The sequence below is a fragment of the Diospyros lotus genome, chromosome 10 (assembly GCF_014633365.1).
Source record: "Diospyros lotus cultivar Yz01 chromosome 10, ASM1463336v1, whole genome shotgun sequence".
Taxonomy (NCBI): Eukaryota; Viridiplantae; Streptophyta; class Magnoliopsida; order Ericales; family Ebenaceae; genus Diospyros; species Diospyros lotus.
The window spans coordinates 26,347,617-26,370,355 of NC_068347.1; the positions used below are offsets into that span (position 1 = coordinate 26,347,617).

General features: G+C 38.4%; 1 protein-coding gene across 15 annotated transcripts in view; it reads right to left on the bottom strand.

Moving 5' to 3' along the window:
• Positions 1–20,012, bottom strand: part of LOC127811438 (actin-related protein 8-like) — a 91,411-nt gene extending 71,399 nt beyond the window's left edge. For 5 of the 15 annotated variants that reach the window (XM_052351312.1, XM_052351311.1, XM_052351307.1 and 2 more), the window contains exons 1-2: positions 19,587–20,007; positions 16,351–16,436 (exon numbers count right to left, since the gene is read on the bottom strand). In XM_052351312.1, coding sequence (XP_052207272.1) covers positions 16,351–16,436; positions 19,587–19,900 — 400 coding nt within the window. In that variant the 5' untranslated portion in view covers positions 19,901–20,007. Of the gene's footprint in view, positions 1–16,350; positions 16,437–19,586 lie in introns of all 15 variants that reach the window. The other 10 variants (XR_008025685.1, XR_008025684.1, XM_052351317.1 and 7 more) reach the window with 6 other exon arrangements.
• Positions 20,013–22,739: the final 2,727 nt, after the last annotated feature.

The window sequence follows — 22,739 nt, forward strand, 5'->3', positions numbered from 1 at the left end:
AGCACTTACAAAGCCCATAAATCATAACCAAAGATTTTATCTACCAACTACTCCCTTTACCAATCCAATTCTACCATTTCAGACCTCATCATACCTCATACTCTTCTTCACCAACTCACCACCACCAAAATAGCTGCCTTTCTCTTCCTCCTACTCTACCTCCTCTTAATCTTCTTAGCCAACTTACCTTCCACCGCCACTGCTCCTTTTCCCAATCCTCCTCTTTACCAATCCATCATCATCTTCCATCACCCTAACCCCTATTGATTTCCTCATCAATCTACCACCACCGCTACTGCCACTTCATTTTGAATAACCCATGCCACTACCACTTCACAAAAGCTGACAAGACCCACCAGTAGCACCACCGGCAACCCAATTACAATTACCATTGCTACCAACAAAGCTCTTTTTGCCATCTTCTCCCCCGGAAACCCAATTACAATTACCATTGCTACCAACAAAGCTCTTCTTGCCATCTTCTCCCCCCATTTTCATCTCTCTCTATCTACATCAAAAACAAGCATTTCATAATTTTAAGGTGATTTCTAGATAGAAAGAACCTCTAACTCCTTGACTACCTTGTACAAGAACACCCCCCCCCCCCCCCCCCCCCCCTCTTCTTCTATCTCTCCCCCCAAAGTGATTTCTTCTCATACACCCTTTTCTCCCTTTTTTGATAAGATTATATAAAAGAAAGAGCCACCATAAAGAGCTATGAGGCAACACTAGTGATGTAGAATAAGAGAATGAATCAATTCAGTAAAGGGGGTCCTAGTGCATAGGGGTTCCCACTTTCAAGGGTCGGAGGAGGGTTGTATTTGCACACAACCTACCCACTCCAACAAACCAAATAAGAAGAAGAAAAGAAGCAAAACGGCATGAGCAAGGTTTTGTACAACCTACCCACTCCAACAAACCAAATAAGAAGAAGAAAAGAAGCAAAACGGCATGGGCAAGGTTTTGTACAAACTTAAGTGAGATTTAGGGGATTTAACTTAGTTCAGCTATGAATTATGTTGGAAGTCTCGTATTACTACATATAGCTGTTACATTTACAGCTATTATAGTTGTAAAGACAAGGGCAAGCCAAAAAAAGAAAAGAAACGAAAAGGCAAGGGCAAGCCTTTATACAAACTTAGAGTGAGATTTAGGGGATTTAATTTAGTTCAGCTATGAATTATGTTGGAAGTCTCATATTACTGCATATAGCTATTACTGTTGATTCCTGGCCAGAAACACAAGGAATGTTTGACTGGAATCATTCCTTAATTTGAGGGATTGATTGGCCAAATCATCCCTAGTTTAGAGACTGATTTTAAGAAGTAATTACCAACCTATCTTCTGAATACTTTTCTTTTTTTCGTACAGTCAACCTTTCCTATTTTTTCTTTTCTAGTTTAGCACAAATGTAATATTTCCTATGGTGTAAATTTCTAACCCTATAAATGGGGCTATTCTACACATGTAAAATATAACATACAATTTTATTTCTCCTATTCCTCACCTGTTATCAGAGCCTTCATTGCTGTGATTCTGCCATGCAATTTCTCCTTTATTTGTGTCACTGCCTTCATGGCCGGCATTTTTTCCATCTTTCCGATTCTTTCTTGACCTTCATTGCTTTACTCTTTTTTGGCCTTTATTGCTTAATATACCTACCAGCTATTGCACCATGTCAGAAATCTCTGAAACAACCACTCCTATGGTTGCAGTAGATGTTGTTCCGATGGAACAACCACCTGCTAATACTCCTATTAGTGAGTTACAAGGGATGCGCATGCACCATTCATACCAACTAGATGGCAGGAACTATCTCCAATGGTCTCAACTAGTAAGAACTTTTCTGAAGGACTAAGAAAAGATACCCATTTGATTGGACCAACACCACAGGCCTCTAATCTGGCATTCGCTGCTTGGGATGTTGAGGACTCAATGTTGATATCCTGGCTCTAAAGTTCTATACTGCGAGAGATAAGTAAAAACTACATGTTTTTGTCTACAGTCAAGGATATTTGGAAACAATAAAAAGAACCTATTCTAAGGCAAGATGCCTTTGTTATTTTTTAGATTAAAACAAAAATAAGCAGTAGCAAGTTGGGATCTCTATCAGTGACTGATAATTACAATAGAATGAATGGTTATTGGCTTGAGTTAGATCACTATCAAGACATAAAGATAGCGTGTAGTGAAGATGCTACCACTCTTACTTCCATACTTGAAAGGGACAGAATTGTGGAATTCTTGGCTGGTCCCAATCCTGAGTATGATCAAGTGAGGGTTCAAATCCTTGGCAAGGAAAAACTTTCATCCTTGAATAAAGTTTTTTCTATGATTAGCAGGAAGAACATAGAAGAATAGCTATTCTTGATAAACCTAATCCCAAGGGGTCAACCATGATTTCCAACAAGGTGGATGTCTCACGTTCCAGGTCACAGTATGGAAAAAATGACTCTCACCCTAGACAACAACAAAACCGAGAAGGTTTGTGGTGTTCATATTACAAGAAACCAAAGCACACTAGAGAGACATGTTTCAAGCTTCATGGAAATGACACTTTTTTAAATAGGATGGGAGGCTTCCAAAATCTACAGCCTAAAAATCAAGCTCAAGCCCATCTCCCAACCAAGGAACCTGAGATAGCACCAGAAAAAACAGATTTTGCTGCAACTTCTGAACTGGGTGAACTCAATGCAGAAGAAATCAATAAGTTGAAATCATTTCTGAAAACTATTCAAACTGGTTCTTGCTCTCTAGCACAAACAGGTACATGTCTTAATTTTGAGAATTTTAATGCTACACAAACTATTAGAAATGGCTTATGAATTCTGGATTCTGGAGCCACTAATTACATAACCTATGACTCAACTATTTTTGAAACCTATAAACAATGGTCACATTGTAGGTAATGGTCACATAGTTCCTATAGCAGGTCAGGGAAGTGTTATACTCAATGCATCACTCCTTGTTCAAAATGTTCTTCATGTCCCTAACCTTTCTACCAACTCTATTTCTGTTCACCAGCTGACCAAAAACCTTAATTGTCGTGCTGTTTTCTCTCCTTGTTTTCTCTCCTCGTGATTGTGTTTTTTTTAGGAACTAGGCTCGGGGAAGATGATTGGGGCTGCTAAGGAATGAAATGGGCTATATTATCTGAAAAGGGGTTGCAATGTTTCTAAAGGGAACCAGTCTATTCTTACCTACTCATCACAACTACACCTACCATGACTGAAATCTAGCTCCATCATTTTCGTGTAGGCCATCCTCCTTCCAGTTTGCTACAAACTATGCTTCCTTCTTTATTTAAGGGTTTAAATGTTACCAACTTTCACTATGATGTTTGTGAATTCTCCGAACATTATCGAGTATCCTATCCAATTAGTAATAAGCTTTCTTCCATTCCTTTTTCTTTGGTGCATTCTGATGTTTTGACCATCTGGGGTCCCTAATTGCTCTGGGGCTAGATGGTTCATTTCATTTATTGATGATTGTGACCTAGGTATATCTCTTAAAAGATAAGGCAACCATTAGTACAAGGATGATTTCTACCCAGTTTGGGTCGTCTATTAGGAGATTTCATATGCAATGGACTATTTTAATCAACATATTCATCATTTCCTTCAACAAGAAGGCATTGTTCATGAATCCTCCTGCATTGATACCCCTTAACAAAATAAGGTTGCTAAAAGAAAAATGAGACATTTACTCAATGTTACCCAAGCCCTCCTACATCATCATCATGTTCTCAAATTTTTTGGGGGGGAAGCAATTTTAATTACTGCTCCCCTTATTAATCGAGTTCCTTCTAAACTTCTCCAAAACTAAAGTCCATTGTAATGTCTTTCTTCTCACGATTAGGATGTCAATCTTCGTACCTCTCTTCCTCTCAATGTTTTCGGTTGTGGGTCCTTTGTTCGTATTCCTAAACAGCATAGAAACAAATTTGACCCTCGGGCCCTTTAAGTGCATCTTTCTTGGCTACTCTCTCCACCCAAAGGGATACAAGTGCTATTATCCCCTTCTCGAAAACTCTCTATGTCGAAGGATCTTACTTTCATTGAAACTCAACCTTTTTTTTTATTCTTCTCTTCCTAGTCACCAAGGGGAGATTGTCAGTGGTGACCTTCCCACTTTGGATTTAGCCCATTTGAGACAGCCAGAAACAAAGCCAGCCATAATTGAACCTGAACCCAAGCTTGCCTCAAACCCTCTTGTTCTTGATTCCTCAGTTTCAAGTTTTGGTGAGCAAGACACACAAGAACACGGTGACTCCCCTATAACCAGTGTTCTAAAACGCGCTAGGCGCTAGGCTGGCGCCTAAGGCGCCTAAGCAGGGCCTAGGCGGGCTTAGGAAAACTATTGATTTTTTTTAACTTTGTGATGTAACTTGATGTCATTTTCAATTAAATCAAAGTTGAAAATGACATGAAAATATATATATCTAACATTTATATATTAGATATATATCTAACATATAAATAGAAATAAAAAATATATATATCTAGTCTAACATATAAATAAAAATAAAAATATATATATATCTAATATATTTAACATATCTAACAGCTAACAACTAAATAAAAAAAATTAAATACATAACAAAGCTAACACTAGCAACCCGCACGCAAGAGACACAAAAAGAGAGAGGGGGGGTCAGAAGTGGAGATGGAGCTTGACAGCGGCGGCGATGGTGTTGATCCAGCGAGGAAGCGGCAACAAGGACAAAGCTTGACGGTGTAGAGGCGATGAGGAGGTCGCGATGGAGCTGGAGGCAGCGAGGAGGTATCGACGACGTTGAGGTAGCGGCGGCCTTGGGCTGAGAGGGCGAGACGGCTGAGAGGAGTAAGAGAGGCTTCGGAATCGACAAAGGGTAAGATTTAAACCCAAAAATTAGGCATCCCGAGCGGCGCGCCCAGGCAACTAGGTGACGCCCAGGCGGCCTATGCGCTGTCGCCACCTGATTAATCGGGCCAGCGACTAGAAGGGCCGACCAGGCCATATTCGAGGCGGCCAGGGGCCGCCTAGGCCGATTTTTAGAACACTGCCTACAACACATCCATTGCTGCCACCTACTGTCAGATTTAAATGCTTTCCCTATGTCTTCAAAATAAGATCTCAACCAATTCTAGATTCCCAGCTAGTGCCAACATCTGCTCCTAGTCTAGGTATTGAAATCCCTCACTTGCCTAGTTATTCCAATTCTATTCCCAATGATTTGGACTTACCTATTATTATTAGAAAAGGGATTAGACGTTGTACACAACATCCACTGGCCAATTACATTTCCTATTATCAGCTCTCACCCTAACATAAAAGCTTCTTGTCCTCCCTTAATGCCATTGCTATTCCTAAAACAGTTGAAGATACATTAAAGGATCAAAATTGGACATAGGCCATGCAAGAAGCTTTGGAGAAAAACCAAACTTGGGATATGGTGCCTAGACCAAAGGGAGTAAGACATGTGGGGTGTTTAACTTAAAATATAAGGCAAATGGCACATTGGAGAGATACAAGGCATAGTTGGTTGCTAAGAGGTACACACAAACATATGGAATAGATTATTTGGAGACCTTTGCACCAGTGGCAAAGATGACAACCGTTCATATTCTCTTATCATTGGTTGCATGTTGTGGTTGGCAGTTACAACAGTTTGACGTAAAAAAAAGCCTTCCTCCATGGAGATTTAGAGGAGGAAGTTTTTATGGAGCCACCACCAAGGTTTAATAAAGAAGCTTTAGGCAGGGTGTGTAGGCTAGAAAAAGCTCTCTATGAGTTTAAGCAGTCTCCTACAATATGGTTTGATAGTTTTACTAAAACTATGAGAAAGATGGGATACCAGCAAAGTAGAGGAGATCATACTCTCTTTATTAAACATTCAAGCTCTGCTTGTGTATGTGGATAATATCGTAGTGTTTGGAAATGAGGTTGTGGAGCAACAACAACTAAAAGAAAGCCTTGCAAGAGAATTTGAGATTAAGGATCTTGATAATTTCAAGTATTTTTTGGGAATAGAAGTAGCCTACTCAAGGAAAATTCCTTTCCCAAAGGAAGTATATCTTACATTTATTGAAAGAAACTAGGTTGTTAGGTGGAAAAGTAGTTAGCACATCAGCGGAACCAAATCTCAAACTAGGTGAGAATCCCAACTATCAACTGGTGGACAAAGGAAGGTATCAAAAGTTGGTTGGTCGCCTAATATACCTATCTCATACTAGACCTAACATTATATTTGTTGTCAGTCTAGTCAGTCAATTTATGCACAATCCAAATTAAGAACACATGCAGGTAGTCAGAAGAATTCTATGTTATCTAAAGTCCACAACTGGGAAAGGAATTATATTCAAATCAGGGAGTAACCTAGCTGTTACACAGTACACAGACATAAACTATGCAAGTTCTCTTATTGATATGCGATCCACGACTGGTTATTGTGTGTTTCTAGGAGGGAATCTAGTGTTTTAGAGAAGTAAAAAGTAGAACATTATTGCAAAGTCCAGTGTTGAGGCAGAATTTCAAGCTATAGCCCTTGGAATATGTGAATTATTATGGCTGTGTCAAATCCTTCCCTACAGATTTTGGTATCCCCTCAATGAAATCCATTGATACACTCTTCCATGCCTGCCCCGAGAATTGGAAAAGGTTGTAAGAGCCCTGGATAAGCCATAGTTTCATGTTTGCATCTTTTACACACATCACACGCTAAAACAAACTTCATCACCTCCTCTTTGAGCTTGGGCTAGCAAAATAGTTGCTTCACCTCATGATAGGTGTTTTGTACCCCCAAGTGGCCTCCAACTAGGGATTCATGTAGGGCTCGTAGTAACTTCTTCTTCAACTTTGTGCAGTTCCCAACAACCAGCTTGCCTTTAAACCTTATCACCCCATTTGCCAGTGTATAATATCCTTCCTTACTTGCTGGATCAATTATTAATTGCTCCAAGAGGGTCTTGGCTTACTCATCTTCCTCATAACTCTTGGCCACTTCCTAACACCACTCCAGAACTAAAGCTGAAATTAAGGCAGTTGTTCCCTCTTCATGGCATCGAGAGAGAGCATCTGCTGCAATGTTCTCATTTCCCCTCTTATACTAAATGACATAATCTAGGCCCATCAATTTAGTCATCCCTTTTCTTTGCAAATGAGTGTGAAATTTTTGTTGTAGTAGAAACTTCAAACTTTTGTGGCCAGTCTTGATGATGAACCTACCCCCCTCCAGGTAATGCCCCAATTGTCTACTACAAAGATGACTACTAATAACTCTTTCTCATATATGCTGAGACCCATATGTCTTGAGGCTAAGGCCTGACTTATAAAGGCTAAGGGCCTGCCTTCTTGCATGAGGATAGCCCCTATACCCATCCCACTTGCATCAGTCTCTACCACAAACGTCTTACCCACTCATTGCTTTCTTCAATAATTCAAATGTTGCCTCAGCCTTTTGATCCCACACAAAGTTGTCTTCCTTTAGCAAATCTGTGAGTGACTTGTTAATTCCCCATACCCCTTCACAAATCTCCTATAGTAGCCGGTCAGCCCCAAAAAACCCCTCAAGGCCTTAATAGTTGTAGGCCTTGGCCAATTGGTCATGGCTACTACCTTCTTTGGATCAATACTCACCCCTAGGCCAGATATGGTGTACCCCCAAATATTCCACTTAGCCCTATGCGAAGGCACACTTTGATCTCTTAATATACAACCGATTGAGTTTGAGAATCTCAAATGTAGTCCTTAAATGTTTTAGATGGAGGTCAAAGGTCGAACTATATATCAGAATATCATCAAAGAACACAAGAATAAAATCTCTGAGGTAGGGTTCAAAAATTTGGTTCATTAGTGATTGGAAGGTAGCTAGTACGTTTGTTAGGCCAAAGGACAAGACAAGGAATTCACAGTAGCCATGGTGGGTTCTAAATGCAATCTTAGGTATGCCAAGGGGGTTCATCCGAATTTGGTGAGAGCCGGATCTTAGGTCAAGGTTAGAAAAAATGGTTGCATGTTTTAACTCATCTAGCAAGTCTTCAATGAGTGGAATGGGAAATTTGTTCTTCATAGTTATTTCATTTAGCTGGCGGTAATCAATACAAAACTGCCAAGAAACATCCTTTTTCTTTACCAACATCACTGGGGATGCAAAAAGGCTATGGCTGGGCCTTATAAGTGATTTGTGGAGCATCTCCTTAACCAATTTTTCTATTTCTCTCTTTTGGTTAGGAGGGTATCGATAGGCACGAATGTTAACAGGGTTTGTGTTGGGTTTAAGGTTGATCGTGTGGTCAATAGATCTAGTTGGGGGTAAGGAATGAGGCTCTACAAAAAGATTCTCAAATTCAGCTAGTAGTAAGTAGATCAGAGTAGTATACCTCAGTGTCAGCTTGTAAGGGGCTGTTGACGGTCAACATAAACTCCCCTTCTGTTTCCAGCTCCTCCTCTCTTCCTTCGGTGGCTTAGATAGAGAACAACTGAGCCACTTGATTCATCTTGTGTTTAAATATCTTTTGCAGCATCCTTCCCGTAATCATCTTGCAAATCCCCAGCTCCTTGCTCCCTGTCAGTGTTATCTTCTTCCCTTTTTCTTGAATGTCACCTCCATTTTGTTAAAGTCAAAGCAAATCGAGCTAACATCTAAGCAAGTCAGTGTTATCTTCTTCCCCTTGCATCTCCCAAGAGAACCCGGTACATGTAAACCTGCTCATGACTTTATTTCCATTGGCCACTGTCATCGTTAATGGTTGAGTAGGGAATAAGTGGCATTTCAATCTTCTAGCCGTGCCCTAATCCAAAACACTGTGGATGCTCTCACTGTCAATGAGGATCATAAGTCTATTCTCTTCCACCTTCCCCTCTATTTTGATTATCTTGCTATTAATTAATCCCTTTAAAGCATGCAGGGATATCTCCCCATGATGCTTCCCCTTCATCATCTATATCTCCTTCTTCCCCTCCCAACAACAACAGTTGTTTTCTTCATTAGTGGCCGAGAAAATATTTATCCCCGCACCTGAAACAGAGGCTCACCTGCCTCCTCTGTTTCATAGTTTTTCCACCGTGGTTTGCGGGGCCAAGTAATGCCAAATTCTTCATTCCAGGGTATCCCCTTCCCAACTCTTTAGCATAGCTATTACCTTGCAGTAGATTCCCCAAGGCCACTCCTTTAGTTCATGGAGCTTGGCACTATCAACAGCATACTTGAGAGTACAAGGTTGGAGCACCTTTACCATTGGCCTCAACTCCTCATTCAAGCTGCTTATGAAGCTTGAAATGAAGTAGGCCTTCGTTAAATAGGGGTTGTGGTTGAGCATCAGGGCATTCAGCTCTTCAAACCTCAATTGGTACTCCATCACTGACCCTACCTGCCTAATTTTGTTGAATTCCTACACCACATCCGATAAGCCCCAATCTCCAAACCTCTCACAAAATTCTTCTGCGAAGTCCTCCCATCTGCAATCCTCTCAGACCTTGGACCACCCTTGGTACCAAGCATCCCCTGCATCATTAAGGTATGTTGTTGCTATAGTCACCTTCTGCCTCCCTGCTACCCCATACCACTCGAACATTCACTCACACCTTCTGATCCACCAACGTGGACTCACTCCATCAAATAGTGGGATCTCCAAGCGTGGCATAGGTAAACCATGCTGGTTTTGCCCCATCAGCGCGTTCGGTCGTCGTTCCTAACCATTCTCACCTGACTCTCCATGATCTTCCCCACCTACAGAGGTCCCAATTACCCTCTGATTCATTCCTCTCCCCTATAGAATTGGATTCGATCTGCCCTGCCTTGGCAGAATTGATTCTGCTCTCTCCCTAGGAGGGAAGTCAGGGGAGATACTCACTTGGTTTTGCCTTGCAAACATCACCATAAACCCCTAGAGCTCCTCTCGAATTTCCATCACGGTCACATCCAACTTCCTATCGACAACCATGATGGCTTCGTGGTTCCGATTAGATCCCGATTCCAATTGATCCACCCGTGCTTGCAGATCACTCATCGTGGATTCGCATTGTTGCACCTGAGTTTCCAAGTTTTTCATTCTTGTCCCTTCTGCCATTGTCGTCACCTTCGATCGCGTGGCCAAGGATCGACTCTGATACCAAAATTATTAGATCCGGATGGATCTAGCAATTATCAATTCTGATCTCTTCCAAGAAGAGAGAGATCACTAGTGAAACGAGAGAATTCTCGTGAAAGTGGGGGGGAGAGGGGCAGAGTACAGAAAGATAGGAAGAACGAGAGAATGGAGAGGGAAATGGAGGGAGAATCAGAGAGTTTTCATTCAATTTCCAGATACCTCCAATAAAAGGGTCAGCCTCAATTTATAGCCTTCCTGCACACATGTACATAGGTTCCCGCCAATTATTCATAACTGCCTTTGTACTACACACCTCAGCTCTACCCGTGTACAAACCCCTACTGCACTAACTGAATTTTGTGACAATATTACACAAAATTGTTGTGACAATATTAAAAGTGGACCAATCAAGTTGTTTTTGTGACAAAAAGTCAACTATCAATATTACACATAATCTAGTGCAACATAATAGAACAAAACATGTTGAGATAGATTGACATTTTAAAAAGGAGAAGCTAGAAGTTGGACTAATTTGTATTCCCTTTGTCCCATCCGAAAACTAGTTGGTTAATGCATTGACAAAGGGAATGCCGACAAGAAGATTTGACGAGTTATTGTGTAAGTTGGGAATGAAAGATATTCACTCACCAGCTTAAGGAGGAGTGTTGATTCCTGGCCAGAAATATAAGGGTGTGTTTGATTGCAAATATGGAATTTGCATAGAAAGAAAATATTTTCTAGGCAATTGAATTACCTAGAATTAAATTCTAGGAAAAATGTTAATTGAAGGTGTTTGATTGGCTTAATTTTTTGCTTAGAAATTGTTGTAGTTTTCCAACTTTTGATGTTTGATCTCTAAATGGCAAACCCAATAGAGGAAAGGGAAAAGGACATGAAGGGCGTCCACAAGCACATCTACCAAAGACTACCCAAGTAGAGGCTGAGCCACATGCTGAGACTGGGCCTATCAACCTTTCAAGAGAAGAGGTAGTTTTTCTGCAGCAGTTGATGACTAAGCTTAAGATGGAATCAACTGCTCCATCTTCCTCCTTTCCTACAATTCCTTCATCTCACTATGCCCAAGCAAGTAAAGCTGGTAATGTTCCCAGTCTTGTTACAGCACTCCGCACTTCAACTTCTTTAGAAAAAAACACCTTGGATTATGGACTCTGGAGCCTCAGCTCATATGACAGGTTCCTCTAATTCCCATCTGACCTATATTCCATGCTCTAGCAAAGACAAAGTCAGAATTGAAGATGACACTCTTTCTTCCATTTCTGGAAAAGGGTCCATTAACTGCAATCAAAACCTTATACTTTCCTCAGTACTTCATGTCCCTAACTTTGTGAATAACCTGTTATCTGTGAGCTCTATTACTAATGACCTAAACTATAAAATTACTTTTTTCCCTACTCATTATATTTTCCAGGAAGTGAGCACAGGGAAAATGATTGGCTCTGGTAGACTAGTTGATGGCTTGTACCAATTGGACAATGATTCTATCTCTCAGCCTGACCGACAAGCCCTAAGAGCTAGCCACTTAACCTCAGCCGAGAAGCAACTAATGTAGTGGCATCAAAGACTAGGCCATCCTTCTTTTTCAGTCTTAGGGAAACTTGTTCCAGGTCTAGCAAAACAGTGCAATCTGAGAAATGTGTTTTGTGAGGCTTGTGAGTTTGCTAAACATACAAGATATGTTTACCCTGCTACTAATAATAAAAATTCTAAACCTTTTATGATTGTTCATCAGATATTTGGGGACCTAGTAGGACTAAGTCTCTTACTGGTTGTAGATGGTTTAAAACATTTATTGATTGATTTAATCGAACCACTTGGGTTTACCTTATGAAAAGTAAAAGTGAGGCAGATAACTGTTTTCAGACATTCCACAAAATGGTAACCACTCAATTTGATGCAAAAATCTAGGACCTAAGAAGTGATAATGGGCTAGAGTATAGGGATAAAGACTTTCAAGAGTATCAAAAGGAACAGGGTATCATACATCAAACTAGTTGTTTAGACAACACTACTCAAAATGGAGTAGTAGAAAGGAAAAATAGGCATCTCTTGGAAGTGGCTAGGTCTCTCCTATTCACTATGCATGTTCCAAAGACTTACTGGGGAGATGCTGTCCTCACAGGTGACTATCTCATTAACAGAATGCCCCTTATGACCCTTAATTTCAGAACTCCCTCAGAGCTGTTACTAGGAGCATCAGCCTATACTATCCCTGCCAAAGTTTTTGGCTGCACCTACTATGTAAGGAATCACACTCCTACAACAAGTAAGTTAGATACTTGAGCCCTCAAATGCATATTTATTGGATATTCTGCTGCTCAAAAAGGATACAAATACTATTACCCACCTACCCAAAAATTCTATGCAAGCATGGATGTTACCTTTGGGGAAGATGAGAGCTATTTTCAGTATGCCCTATCACCTCTTCAGGGGGAGAGTCCAAGAGATTGGAAACAAGAAAAGATGCCAGCAAGATCTCAATATCATCCTATGCAATGGAATGGAACTATGGAGACTATGAAGACTGTCAGCAATAATGATGTAATTGAGGGGGGAGGAAGATAGGGATACGTTGGATATGGGATTGTGTTATGTTGTTGTCTCGAGTATAGGATAAAGTCATTCCTAGAAAATCAGTGAAGGCAGTGCGCATAAGTGGCTATTGAAGATTTAGATAGGAAATTGTATCCCATGTGAAATTAGTGAAAGTTATGGGGTTAAACTGTAATTATCTAAAGTCTTCATTGGGATGTCCACCCCTTAGTCTATAAATAAGGGGGGCAGGGGGTTAGCCGAGAGAGATAGAATTCATTATTCTATGCGAGTACAACTTTTGTTTCGTATTATCCTAGGACTATGTGGAATTACCCTTAGATGATAGACCTCTCTAAATACTCTCAAATCCTCTCGAAAATCAAACCCACAACAGAATATAATTAACAGGAAATGTAAACAGCAAAGAAACTGAAATAAAAGAGCAATCAAACCAATCAACAGGCGCAGAATTATCCTGGTTCGGAATGCAAAATGCAATCCTATATCCAGCCTTCTCTCAAGAGATAAATCCACTAGAAAACCGATTGAAACAAGATACAAGAACCTTCTTTCTCTCTCTCACACAAGTTCACTGCTCACACAAGAGAATACAAAGACAAACTTTCCCTCTAAGCCTTTCTCTCTCTCTTGGCAATATCACTTGGGTACAGAGAAACCATAGAATGATTTGTTATGACCGACTGCAAGCCTCTCGCCTCCTATTTATAAACTATAGGGGCGGAAATTACAAGGCTAACTACTTAGCCTATACAAAAGACTAATATATCCCTCATAATAGAATAACTAAGTTAACTAATCTAACTTAGAATAAAACAGTCAAACTTCATCTTCATTCTAACAGGTTCTAATCTTCATCTTCTAGAAATAATCCTCCATGCAAAAACGCAACATTTTGTTCCATGAGGAAAGGCTAGAGAAAAAAGATAGTCCTTTATAATCTTGGTGAGCAATTGAGGGTGTACTCAGGTATTGCTTGTACTAATCGATTTTTGAATAAGATAAAGGTTGCTCTCGGGGTGATTTCAAGGCTGGATGTAGGGTTGTTTTTCATGCAATCCGAACCAAGCGCACCTCTTGTTTGAGGTTTGGTTGTTTCTTTCTCTGGTTTTCATTCCTTTAATTCTGTTCTTTCAATTTCAATCTCTTATTTATATTGTTTGGTTTGATTTCGAGCGAGGAGTGTGAGAGATTGGCACTTGTAAGCATTGTTTGAGTTATCTAAAGAGCTCCTAATCATAACAAATTGTTGGAAACAGATGAAGAAACAGTTGGTTCTGAGAAGCCAAGCAAGGAGAAAGGAGTAGGGGGTGCAAGGGAGAAATCAAGTCAGCTAGATGAAGGGATCACAAATACAAATCATTAGGGCCTGAACAAATTTGATAAAGGAGGGGTACTAACTTATTTCTACAGGAAACATGCCACTCAGCACACTCTACCTAGCCAAAAGGATTCCCATGACTCCACTGATACCAGTAAGTACCCCACTGACCCTAAATCTCATGTTTAAAACCAAATCCCTGTAACTAATCTTGAGCTTGATTCTTATAGCTATCAGAAAAGGAGTTAGGACTTGTACACAGCATCCTATCTCCAATTTTGTTACCTATAATTCTCTGTCAGTTTCCTACAAAAATTTCCTGTCTTTCGTAGAGTCAGCAACGATGCCTACAGACTGGAAACAAGCTATTAGTGAGCCACAATGGAGAGATGCTATGGCGGAGGAAATGAGAGCCTTGGTGAAAAATAAAATGTGGGAATTGATTGTATTGCTAGCTAGTAAGAAACCAGCAGGCTGTAAGTGGGTATTTACAGTTAAATATAAAACTGATGAGACAGTAAAAAGATATAAGGCAAGACTGGTGGCTAAGGGGTTCACTCACACCTATGGAGTGGACTATGAGGAGACCTTTGCACCAGTGGCAAAGATGAACACAGTGTTAATCCTACTCTCTTGTGCAGCCATATTGGACTAGGATTTACACCAACTAGATGTCAAAAATGCCTTCCTACATGAAGAACTGGAAGAGGAAGCGTATATGGAGGTTCCACCAAGTTTTAGCAATCCAGAAAAACTAGAGAAGGTATGCAGTCTAAAACAGTCTCCTAAAGTCTAGTTTGACAGATTTAGTAAGGCTATGATTAGATTCGGATATCAGCAAAGCAATGTTGATCATACTATGTTCTTCAAGAGGGAAGGAAACAAGATAATTGTTCTCGTTGTGTATATTGATGATATAGTGGTGACAGGAAATGACTCTGATGGAAATGGGATAAAACAATTGAAAAATATTTGGGAGAAGAATTTGAAATCAAATATCTTGGTAAGTTGAGATACTTCTTGGGAATTGAAGCTGCTAGATCAAACAAAGGCATCTTCATTCCCCAAAGAAAGTATGTCTTAGATCTATTGGAAGAAACAGGTATGTTAGGGTGTTAGCCAGCTGATTCTCCTATTGAAGTCAACCACCGGCTCAAGGCTGATGAAGGAGAAAATGTGGATAAAGGCAGGTATCAAAGATTAGTAGGAAAACTAACATGCTTGTCTCATACTAGTATTGATATTGCTTATGCAGTGGGGTTGTGAGTCAATTTATGCAGAATCCTAGGTTTGTTTACATGGAAGCTGTAAATAGAATCTTAAGCTATCTAAAAACAGCTCCTGGGAAAGATCTATTATTTTCTAATCAAAGCCATTTGAACATTGAGGGGTATACAAATGCAGATTGGGCTGGTTCCCTGGATGATAGAAGGTCAACCTCAAGCTACTGCACCTTTGTTGGAGGTAACCTAGTTACATGGAGAAGTAAAAAATAGTTAGTTGTGGCTAGGTCTAGTGTTGAAGCTGAGTATAGGGAAATGGCCCTAGGTGTATGGGAGCCATTATGGGTAAATAAAGTCATGGAAGAACTGGGATTTCCTAGAAAAGGGCCACTATTACTGTATAGTGACAGTAAAGCTACAATAAGTATTGCTAGTAACCTTGTTAAACATGATAGAACCAAACATATAGACATTGATCGACATTTTATAAAGGAGAAGCTCGCTAATGGCCAGTTATGCATCCCATTTGTTCAGTCTAAGCATCAACTCGCAAACACTTTCACTAAAGTGTCACACTGCAAGGACTTCCTTTCCATAATCTACAAGATGGGCATGAAGGACATTCATACACCACCTTGAGGGGGAGTGTTGGAAGTCTCATATTACTACATACAGCTGTTACATTTACAGCTGTTACAGCCGTAAATGAACAGCTATGCTTAATTTGGAAGAGTTGACTTATTGGTACAGGATTATGGAAGACTGATTCTATGGAGGAAATCAAGGAAGACAGCAATTATTAATTGGAAGTTATATGTTGTCTATAGGCAGTAATTAGAAGATTATTTTATTGTATATAGTTTCCTTTTCTAGACTCCTAATCTGTAAATACCAATGATATAAGTAAGAGGATGGCCGAGAGGTAGGGGGTCTTTTTCTACCCTTTCAAATTAACCTAATTGACTGCTATGGCAACAAATTAAATTAAAGATCAAATATGGTGCAACTAAGCCTCAACTAAAATGTAACTATAAGTAAACTTCAAGGAACATTAGCATAATTAACCCACTTATGAATTATAATTGCATTGCTGTTAGGTAAAGATCAAAAAAAATGTTATGGATATGGAAGAATCACATAAATAGCTAGAGATAGAGTTGCACACCATCAATAATAATAGAGCCAGGGACTTGTGCCCGTTGACCATAGATTTCCATGAATGACAACTGAGATATTTGATTCGGAAGAGCTCTGCATTATACCATTACATTGATTAGGCCCATCATGGTATAACTAGTTCATAAAAAAGTATGTTTGCATTCCTTAAACTTCATGGACTTTGACAGTATCAATTCTCAACAAAAAAAAAAAATACTTTTTAGGTAATACTTTTGTTTTATTGATAATCAATTGAATATGAACCTTTTGACAAATTACTATTCGTTCTCCTCATTTTTTCTGCACACAAGCAAAAGGTATTCAATCTACAGGCTCATTTTCTTTTCCAATCTTTTTCCTTTTTGGTCAACAAATCTAAGTTCTAAACATGGGCTAGGTGCATGAAGAAACAGAAGCTAAGCAAGTCTAAATGTATAAGTACCTCACATTAATAGACATTATAAAAACAACAACATCAATTACAGGCCTTAATCCCACCAAATTAGGACATTGTATTAAGAATAGGTAAGCCTTAGTAACCTATTATGATCAAACTTATTAAAATTGGAAAAAGCATGTATTAAAATGAGCACTCAACTATACACATTTCACGTGCGCAGCTCAGATAATCAAATTCACAGTGATGCTTTTAACAAGGCATTTGAAAATGATCAATGGAGGCTTCTACAAAATCCATTTACTATAGGAACCTTTTCTCCCAAACTCAAGTACTTGCAAATTGTAGAAATGTGCCCCCAGAAAATAAATAGTCTGGATCCTGCTTGGTTACTAATCTGGACATTGTTTTCCCATTTTGAATGAGAAAAAAAGGGGGAAAGAAACTTGGGAGAGAACAATTCGTAAAGTGGTTCCCAAACTTTTTTTTATCAAATCTGCCTCAAAATAACTCTTTTAGGTGATGGGAGTTTGGAATTGTTTTTGCACTGGTTCCATAAATCATTCTCAACAATAATGAAAAGAAAACCCACAAACCAGATAAGCTCTTGCCATCGATTCAATTATGCGAAATTTGGTCTTTGGTCATTAATAAGTGTGATTTTATGGAAGCTGACAGCTTTATAAAGACATGGAATCCGACCTTACTTCATGGAGTAAAGAGATTATAAGAGCCCTTATGATTATGAAATCTATAATTCCATGCTACATTATTACATAAATTTTCATTATTTTTGGAACCAAAAATAAGGAAAACTTTAAAACATGATCATTTTCAAACAAAAGTAAGATAGTTTGGACATAAAGAAGAAGAGTAAAAGATGCACCTATGATGCTAGTAGATGAAATTGAGGAGGTTTGTAGCAAAAGAGAGAGAGGAGATCCTTCAACATGACATAAGACAAAATAGCCTTACAAAGAAAATGACCATGGATAAAAATGGCTAGAAGACTAGAATTCATGTAGCCAACCCCATCTAGGGACTTAGGTTTGCGATTGTTGTTGTCATTGTTTAAGATCATTTTCAAACAAAAATGGTTTCGGAACCAATAAAATCATTTCTTCTTGTTTCTTAAAACTAGTACATTCCCCAAAAACTCCAAACAGAAAAAAGTTTCCAGAACTTTGTTCTCCTTGTCTGTGAAGTCATTTGAGCTAGATTAATTTCTGCACTTAGTTAGTTTTTCCTTATGTAAATCTGTTGGCATATTTCTCTATTGTAATGGGAGGATTTGTTAGTTAGCATAGGCTGACTGGAAGTTGTTATAAATTCGGTCAGGAGGGTCAGTCAGTTATAACTGACCTGCCCGCCCTTATGGTTTATAAATAGGGGCTGGGAGGGCACGGCTATAACATGAAAACAGTTGGGGTATCTTGAGAGAGTAAGTGAGTATGTGCTAGGCTGAGAGAAGGGTTATCTTTGTATGTTCTCTTTGGGTTTTCATCTCTATATAGTCTAGGGTTTTAGACTGTGGGAAAGAGAGGTAGTTTTAGTGCATGTAATCGCCAAAAGCATTCAAGATAGTGGAGTTTTCATGGTGCCCAAGGCAGTCTGGATGTAGGTCTCATTTATGAGACTGAACCAGGATAAAATCCTTGATTCTTGTGTGGTTGTGTTGCTGTTTGTGTTCCTATTCTTGTTGTTTCTGTCGTGTGATGTGTGGTGTGTATTTGAGGGTGTAATCGGTGAGTTCTTGAGTGATAGTTAGACTGTATATGTGGCGGTCCTAAGTACAACATTGTCTTTTATGGTTTGAAAAGGCAAAAAACATGTTTCAGAAACATAGCCAATCATGTCATAAATGCCCCCACCAAAAGTCAAAGCTCTATCCGCCCAATTCACATCAATGTGCTTTATACATGCTTGTTTCCAACTCTTGTAAATTTTCTCCAATTTTTTTGGACAATTCTAGCCCCCGTAGGGGCTAACAGCCTCTTGAAGCCCTTGGACATTTTTGCCACCAGATCCCTCAAATCACTATCTTCCAGCTGTGCATGCACATTGAATTATACTTTATATCCAGCTTAACCAAACACACAAAATCAAATGGGAAATACTATCAATGATGAACATTAACAGTTCTTAAATGTCCCATTGCCCCTCGTCCAATTTATGTGTTGAAAGCAATATAATTGTTTTCAAATAGCCAATCATTCCTAATCCTATGTGCGCGCAGTCAGTAGTGTGTCCTTTTACCTTTTAATCTGTTAATATTTTCCACTTACTATTATATATTGGTTTCTTACATCAATGGATGCAAGAAATATATATATATATATACAACCAGCAAAATTACGGCTGTTTTGTTCTCGTGCTTTCCTCTACACAGATTTTTGAACACGATTTTCAACCTTTTCCATATTGATACCCCCCTCTCTCTGCCCATGTGGGGGGCTGTGAGTCCGAGAACTTTCTAAAACAACAAAAAATAAATTAAGGATTTAACTTTCCTGAACAGTTTTTGTCATAACAGAATGGTTAATTTAGATTTTTTTTTTTTTTTTTGTCTCTTAATTTCTCAAACATTGTTAATTTCCACTATTATCGAAGTTGTATGAACATCATTTTTCTTATAGCTTTAATTATAACTTAATCTTTATGGATGAACTACCCCCGTTTATGGGAAAAGACAAAATAGAATCTTAGTATTGAAACCTGTAGGTCAAAAGATCAAAGTAGACCAAACAGTAATTATCAATTTCATGAGAAAATTAATCCTTATCAACAATATATCCAAGCATATAAATTAGGATAAAATAACTAATACGAATACGCATGGCTCTTACTGAAGAGGATGGCCCAATCGCAAGTGCGTCTCCGCAAAGAAGATCGAGTCCCACGGCTCCTCCTGGTTCTGAAGGAAGTATATCCACAGCCGATTCTTGGAGACGATCAATTTCCACGACTTGCAAACAGCGACCAGCCTCGCCGCCTCTTTCGGCCCGAGCAGTTTCAATATTTGTGTGAATATGTCCACGGGTAGTCGATCAAATTCCCCAGTGGACGACTGGCCGTATGCCGCTTCCGGCTCCGGCGTGTTCCGGGTCGGCTCGGCTCGGCTCGAGACCGATTGCCAGACCTTCCGGAGCAGCGCCGCCATCTGGAGTGACGTTCAAGGGGGCCGATAACCCGGACTTTCATGGACTGGTTCGGCCGCGATGTCGTCGATGGAAATGAGAGACGTTGTTGCTTGTTGGACTTGGTGGGAAGAAGGTGAGGCGAGGTGCTGACACGTGGATGAATTCGGACCGCTGCTATTGTGCAGATGCATCATGGTCATGGTCGCATGCGACTGGTTAGTCTTTGCACTTCCCCTTTAAGCACTCCGTATGTAAAATTAATTAGGGTAAACTGCTCAAGGTCATTAATTATGTATTATGTATGTATTATTATAAGAATTAAGTTTTGAAAATAGTAGAAAAATATCTTTTGTTAGTCAGATATTATGTAAGAGGGTGAAATAATAACTTTATTATTATAATAAAAAAAATAAATTTGATATTAAAAAATAATTAAAAGAAAAAATAAAATTAGTAATAGCCAACCATTGGTTGTTAGTTACTGTCAATGTTGTCATTTATAATAAAAAAAATAAATTTGATATTAACAAATAATTAAAAGAAAAAATAAAATTAGTAATGGCCAACCATTGATTGTTAGTTACCATCAATGTTGTCATTTCGAGAAAATTTAGCTTATAACTTTTTAATATGACTTTTAAGTCTTTTTACTTAAGAGTTATGTAAAATTTTAAAACTGACTAACATTTAAATTGATAATATATTTTGATAAATATATTTTAAATTGTCGTTTATATAATTATGTGTTTATTTTGAAAAAACTAATAAATTATCAAAATTTAACAAAAAGATGAAAATAGAAATATTGCTTAATAATACAAATAAAATTAATAAAAGTGCTAATTTTTAATAAAAATAAATTTTACAATTGATAAATTATATATAATTATTAAAAATATATATTAATATAATGTTTTATGTTTGTATTTATATAAATATATATATACACACACATATATAAATCTGTTTGTATACGAATAGTAGGACTATGCAAAAATTCGGATAACCCTGAACTAACCAAACCAAATCGGTCAATTCAATTCGATTATTCTTGATAGACGGTTCGGTTCAGTTATCAATTTTCCAAAAAATTAGGTTGTTTGTTCGGTTCACTTCGGTTATTGTGGTATAAATAACTTTAAAAATCGAACCGAACCGTTCGACCCCCCGCATAACACCCCCCACAACCCAACACCTAGCTCAGTCCCCCTACACTCAAATCCCCAATCCCACATGAGAGAGAATCAATTTGAAACCCCAACCCTCATTGTCATCGTCTATCGAATGACTCGGAACCAATTGTTGTCGCCTCTCACCCAACACCCAGCCCAGCCTCTCTACACCTAAATCCCAAATCCCACCCGAGATAGTGAATCAAAACCCTAAATCCCTAACCCTCGTTGTTGGCTTCTGAGTAGTCAACCATCCCACCAACACCAACAAGCGAGACCGATAGACCCGACACCATTGTCGTCACTCCTTTATCCCTTATCTCTCGAGTAATCATATTCAGAGCATGGAGGGAGAGAAGAGAGACAGTATCAAGATCAGTATCAAAGCTTCCATCCGCTTCAATTCCTTGATTGATTCAAACTTGAAGGTTAACAGGTATATATGTGTATATATATAGTTGTACAATGCATATCCAGGTGAATGATATGTATTGCAAGATAGGTATTGTGTAACTTTGAGTGAATGATCATAGAAATCAATCGATACCATTTTATTAACCATGAATGAAATTTACTCAATTTTCCTTCAATTTTTGATTTGGATGCAAAGACATTTATAAATAAATAAACGTTGATGTTTAGATTGATGTTGTAGATGGATGTTGTGTGTTTATATTTATATATGTGTATTTAGTTTGATTAATGTTGTGTTTTTGGATGATGTGTGTTCGGTTTATTGTATTTGAATTCGGATAGGTTGCTTGTCTTTGGTTTGATATATCAATTATGGTTGGTTATTGTGCTAATCGGTTCAATTCGATTTTTTGGGCAGTTATATTGGTTTGGTTACCAAAAATTCAAATTCGATTAATTCGGTTTCGATTATTTCGATTAGTGAATAGGTTTGGTTTGATTTTATATCTAGGTTTGATTCAGTTTGGTTAGGTATTTTCGGCTCGATTCAATTCAGTTATAATTGAATTCACACCCATAATGAATAGATATGTTTATATATATATATATATCAAATGAGGAACACAATGTATCTATATGTTAGAAAAATGAAACCAAATGATTCATATAATGAAACCAAACTTACATGGTTTACACAACAGAAATATGATTGACTGGTTGAGTTACTGGTATTAAAATGAAATCATATATATATATATATATTGACATGCACAAGAGTCCATTCTAAACTGCCCACTTTCACCATGAATGGAGGAAATAGGGTTCAACTGCAATCGACAATTATTCCATCTGCAATTGCACACAACAATTACAAATCCGATTATGGATTTGGATTCGAAGCCCCTTATGGGAAAATCAACCCAAGTATACAACCTAGATTTACTACGTCTCCCACAAGCACATAATGGGCTCACATACCCATACTCTCATTTATTTGTAAGTTCCATACAAACAGATAGATCATGCGACCAACATACTCTTTTATTCGAGCACGCATTGCTATTCAATTGGTAGGTATATATAACTGCTCTATTATTTAAGTAGAGTTTGTATGTTATAACCTAGAACTATCAAGTCACATTTAGATCTCAATTTGATTCATTACTTGGTCAATAAAATATGTATTCACAATTATAATTCAACGAATGATTATAATTGGTTGGCCTGTGAATAAATCCAAATGTGATACTCAAATAGATCTTTCATTTTTCTT